The sequence below is a fragment of the Microtus ochrogaster genome, unplaced genomic scaffold (genome assembly GCF_000317375.1).
Source record: "Microtus ochrogaster isolate Prairie Vole_2 unplaced genomic scaffold, MicOch1.0 UNK1, whole genome shotgun sequence".
NCBI lineage: Eukaryota > Metazoa > Chordata > Mammalia > Rodentia > Cricetidae > Microtus > Microtus ochrogaster.
The window spans coordinates 32,550,607-32,556,288 of NW_004949099.1; the positions used below are offsets into that span (position 1 = coordinate 32,550,607).

General features: G+C 41.8%; 1 protein-coding gene and 1 pseudogene across 3 annotated transcripts in view; one reads left to right on the plus strand and one right to left on the minus strand.

The window, feature by feature from the left end:
* Positions 1-5,682, minus strand: part of Bms1 (BMS1, ribosome biogenesis factor) — a 41,646-nt gene that overhangs the window by 32,510 nt on the left and 3,454 nt on the right. For all 3 annotated transcript variants that reach the window (XM_026788217.1, XM_005365087.2, XM_026788216.1), the window contains exons 4-8: positions 5,043-5,122; positions 2,786-2,974; positions 2,187-2,329; positions 746-867; positions 286-479 (exon numbers count right to left, since the gene is read on the minus strand). In XM_026788217.1, coding sequence (XP_026644018.1) covers positions 286-479; positions 746-867; positions 2,187-2,329; positions 2,786-2,974; positions 5,043-5,122 — 728 coding nt within the window. The remainder of the gene's footprint in view (positions 1-285; positions 480-745; positions 868-2,186; positions 2,330-2,785; positions 2,975-5,042; positions 5,123-5,682) is intronic.
* LOC101988387 overlaps positions 5,493-5,682 on the plus strand; it is an 880-nt pseudogene continuing 690 nt past the window's right edge.

The following is a 5,682-nucleotide window of genomic DNA, read 5'->3' on the forward strand; positions in this document are numbered from 1 at the left end:
AAGGAAGGAAGGAAGACCAAAGTAAGAGTATTCTAGACCTAGAAAACACCATAGTTTTCTAGAAAGAAAAAGAGCATGGCAGTGGTGGTAACCACGGGAACTTTAAATCTGAAGAGTATGAAAGTATTTTTTATTTTCTGTTTGTTACAATGAAAAACATCTTTTATAATCAATTCTTTTTATCATAGCGTGGATTAAAAGAAAAAAAAGCTTTAATAACTAGAAGATGAACACAGTATTTGACAAAGATTTGTAAACAATAATTCAGAAGAGGCTCCTTCTTACCATTGCCTGAAAGCCATGGCTCCCACCGAGGTCGACATAGACAGCATCCTTGTCATACAGCACACCCCCAACCCCAGAGAGCGGCGCATAGACCAGCTTCTCCTTCTCATTCAAACAGCGCTTCTTTTGCTGTTCCGGAAGAGCACAGGGGTCTGGGAGAAAACTGACATCGCTGACAGCAAAATCTCCTACGCCTGGAAGACAGAACCCAGGAAGCCAAGCACTCACAAACAAGTGTCAACTGCTGGCATCTGAAGGCTTGCACTGGACACGGAAACGCATCATAGGCAGCAGCCCCTGCTAACCAGCAATATCTGCATCCACTCAACACTCTGGAGATGATTCACAACGGGGTTATTTCTAAAACCTCCAGATCATGTTTCTGCCTTGTTTGATAATTTTTCAATGTTCCAGAGGAACGAAACCATCCCAAAAGTTCAACAAATACAAAAGAGAATACCTGGCATGTGAACCTGGCTGTTATTTTTCAGGTAGGCTCCTCGTAAATAACCATAAAGAGACACCTTTCGGTCACACTTGATGTTTGTGCGGATGTCCTCAGGGTTTGTCAAATCTTCCATCCTAGAATAAAACACAATCTCATGACAGGAAGAAGCGTACGAACTTCTACTTCTCGCCACATGCTGACCACTGTGTTCATGGGCCGGGAGTACAGCTCAATGGTTCAATGCTGCCCAGTACATGAGGCTTAGAACTCAATCTCAAGCACCACAAGAACAAGACTTGCTCCTTAAGCACATCATTTAGAAGATTACAAACACAGAAACAAGGAAGAATGGTTCACCGTGTTCCAGAGGACAAGGAGTAAAACCAAGACTGCCTCCAACTGGCTCATATGATAACATACTCCACAAGACACGTGAAGGGAAATGAGACCCTTATTGGGACAGGGAAGAGCACAGAACACGTATAGAGTAACCCTTTATGTAAGAACTAAGGTTACCTTGCTGGCTGAGGTTTTCTGGTTTATCTTGGATTCCTCTAAGGAAGGGTATTATAGTTGGGTAGTGGTGGCCACGCCTTTAATCCCAGCACTTGGGAGGCAGGGCAGGCAGATCTTTGTGAGTTCAAGGATAGCTAGGACTGTTACTACACAGAGAAACTCGGTTTTGAAGAACCAAAAAAAATAAAAAAATAAAAAGGGGGTGTATTATAGGCTGAGAAAACAAAACAGCACATGGACATCATCACTGATGCCTCAAAATTTCTCCATTCTTCAGTTATTCAATTTGTTTGGTTTTGTTGGTGTTATTTTTGTTGTTTTTGTCTTTTTGAGACAGGGTCTCTCTGTGTGTATCTCTGGTTGTCCTGAACTCGCTCTGTAGACCAAGCTGGCCTCAAACTCAGAATTCAAGAGATCCACTTGCCTCTGCCTCCTGAGTGCTGGGATTAAAGGCATGTGCCACCACCGCCTGGTTTGTTTAGGAAGGAAGGAAGGAAGGAAGGAAGGAAGGAAGGAAGGAAGGAAGGAAGGAAGGAAGGAAGGAAGGAAGGAAGAGCAAGTCAGGCTGTGGTGGCACACGCCTTTACTCCCAGCACTCCAAGACAGATCTAAGTAGATCTCTGAGTTCATGGCCAGCCTGGTCTACAGAGCAAATTCCCAGAACAGCCAGCTCTAAAGAGAGAAACCCTGTCTCAAAAAACAAACAAACAAAAAAGACAGGAAGAAAAAGAAAAAAATACTGGGAATCAGACAGAGGTTTTGTGCAAGTCCTCTATGCACTGAGCTCTCTCCCCAGCCCTTAGCTATAATTGTTCACCCTAGAAAGCACAGCATCTCCAGTGACTGCATACGATAGGCTCTATCACTGATCTCTCTCAAACCTTAAAGAAGCTAAAAAGAAATACATCACCAGGAGGAAAAGAAACTCATAGTTTACCTGTCTGCCAGGATGTACGGATGAGATGTTTGCCATGTGAGAGGCCTAAACTTCATAACTGTAATAAATCGGCCCAGGTTGTGAATTTCTTGGTTCTGATACTCTCCATGTACCATTCCAGAAAGGTAGAACAGCTTGGCACCCTAAACATCAAAAAGAAAAAAAAATGTAAAATGAATGTCAATTAAATGCCTGGTTGCCTTTGTCGGGACTTGTCATGTGAGGGTCTCACCAAAGCAAACTTCTCTCAGTTAAACACCAGCACCTGGGAAGAAGGCACTGAAGTTCCTGGGCAGAGAAAGGACTCTGTGAACAATGAGCCTCAGCAGGTACGAGAAGGAGAACAGCAGCCCTGGACGAGCAGAAACGTCTGAAGAACTGCATCAAGCCATGACCAGTAGAGTGTCCATTGTCTCATGCATGTGTACAGAAGCAAGTGAGATAGACCAAGAGACCCAGAGAAAGACCACGTGGAGGAAACAGGCCAAGGACTAGATATACATGCATCCAGGAAAACCCCGGGGATTTAAGGAAGAGCTCTTCATTCTGGCTACTTTAAAGGATTACAGGTGACATGACTCAACATCTCTTCTTCCTACCGGGTAGACTTCTGTCCAGAACCTATGCTTTAACCGCTTCTTTGTCTTCTTGAGTTGCTTGTTATGCTTGAAGGTGTCTAGATGGGTGAGAACTCCCATAATTTTAGGGAAGCCATGTACTTGACAGATGTTTAGAAACTCAAATGTCTCCATTTCAAACCCAAAGCTGGCGTCTATAAGCATTAGCACCTAAAAACAGAACACAATTTCTCACACAAGTCATGAAAATACTCCACCCAGACCAAGAGTCAGCAAGTTATGGCCCATGGGTCAAATCAAGCCACACACTTGGTTGTTTAAATAGTCAACAAAATGATACAAAAGGTATCTCCGTTATAATGTTCTCAAACTACAAAATATTAGTATTTCAGTCATTTTAAAAACATAAGGCTTAGCAAGCTTATACTAAGTTGTATTAAGGATAACACTTTATTAATAAATCCAAAATTAAAAATACCTATCTTTAATATCAATATAGTTTGGTGGGACTAGAGAGAGAGATGGTTCAACAGTCAGAACATTTGTTCTTGCAGAGGCCCCAGGTTCAATTCCCACCACTCTCACAACCATCTATAACTTAAGTTCCAAAGGACCAGATACCCTGTTCTGACCTCCACAGGCACCAGGCATGTACACAGTACACAGACTCACATGCAATCAAACCCCTTATATACATATAATAAATAAATGAATCTTAAAAAAAATTTGATCAGGACTGATAACATATTTTTGGAATCTTTCTGGTCCAAAGGACAAAAATCTGTAGCTCTTTGACATCTAGTTAAATTAAATACACACACACATAAGTCACAAAATTCAGGGTATCTGTTATCCTGTCATGCTGAGACAGCAAAAAAGGAGAATAAAAGAAAAAAAAAGAAATGCCCACCACCACTTTCCATTAGCTACGACAAAGAAGACCTGCCAGGCAAGTTATGTTCACCACCCAAATGACCATTATGGTGGTAATCAACTGCTTTTTGACTGAATTTGAGGCCTATTCCACGGAACTCATGCATTGTAAACCTGGTCAAGAGCCAGTGGCTGGGGAGGTCATAGGCTCTAAAGGAGTCTACTACTGGTGTTTTCTAAAAGGACAGTGTCCAACTGTCTTCTCAATGGTTATGTTTAGCCAGTTACAGTGATGCACACCTTTAATCTGGAAGACAGGGACAGGCAGATTTCTGAGTCTGAGGCTAGACTGGTTTACACAGTGAATTCTAGGCCAGCACACAGGGCTCATAATGAGATCCTGTATCAGAAATCAAAAACAATACAAATCAGATTAGTTGAACTCGAGACCTTTTCCGGGGATTCTTTTTGCAATGGGTGGCAGTTAACATAGATTCACTGCTGGTCAAAGTGCTAAGAATAATGACTGTAGAGTGCCTGGCCCTAAACAGGACACTGGTATCACTGTATTCCCCTCAGCACGACTCACAATACTGCAAAGGACAGGGTGAAAAGAAGGTAACAGTCAGACGATGGGGAAGAATGCACTCAAGAACTCACCGTCTGGGATTACCTGGACTCCTGCATGGAGTTCCGCCCCTCTCAGACTACATGCAGCAATGGATACTGGGAGGGCAGCGGTGATGAACTGCTGCCGTTCCAATAAATAACCAAAGTCACACAAGCAGTCATAATTAAACACAGTGGGTCAAATAAATCACTAACTAAATGAATATAAAGACATCAGCCAAGCATGGCAGAGCACACCTTTAATCCCAGCTCTCTGGAGGCAGAGGCAGGGGGATCTCTGAGTCTATACAGAGAAATCTTGTCTCAAAAGAAAAAAGGCAAGAGAGAGAGGGAGAAAGGGCTCATTCCAAGACAAATTACTGAGCTGATGGAAGCCTCAATTTCATCATATGTAAAGTATACATAATACCTGAATGAGCACACTGATGGTTATGTGAGCTAAATTTACAGAAAGCTATTAGTACAGTGCCTAGGGAGAGTTCCAGAAAAGGCAGTCATTGTGAGAGCAAGTGTGTCTATGTGTGTGTGCATTAATATAATCTCGCCATGTGTGTCTCTGTGTATTCATATATTAATCTTGTCCATTATTTTTTCAACCCTATGGTTTTACAATACATTACACAGATTTCATCTTTATGACAACAACAATATCATAATTTCAATCACTCTGCTCATCTTTCCTTAACAATCACAAGTATTTCCCTGCAAATGAGACAGACAACCCATCTCACTGCCACACTCTCCATCAGGATCCCAGGCCACCTGACCAACTTACCAGATCTGCCACTTTGGCTAGATCAATCATTACATTGATGTCACACCCACATTCAATAATGGTAAGTCTGCGCTTTTTACCTGTAAGTACAAAGAAAATTTTACCTTTTAAAAATCTTGAAAATGTGCTGTCATTAGCTCTATAATGACCATGCTTTTAATGAACCCAGTAAAACACCATACACCTCTATAGGAACGTGACAGTTCATTTTTATGGCCAAAAATATCAAACTAGTACTAATTCCATCCTGTTTTGCTTGTGTTGATCTCTCTTTACTTCTAAAAATATACAACTGCACCCAGATTTTAAAGAAAGGTACTAAAAAAGGTACAATCCTAGATGGGCTTTATAACTACCATGATCCTGCTGAACCACAGGCCACTCTCTTATCTCCATCAAATTTTTCTATACTCTCAATATGGCTAAAAATACCATCAAACTGGCATGAACATGGGGAAGCAAAAGAAAACAAGAGAATATGCTGACTATGAAGCAAATGCTTAGTCTCAGAGACGAGAGACTTAAAGAAAAGGATAGATGAAAGCCTAAAAAGAAAGAGAAGAAAGATCCCAGCGCGCTGAAGGAAAGAGAAGTCCCCCAGCATCTCTCCTGCGCTGAAGGAAAGAGAAGTCCCCCAGCA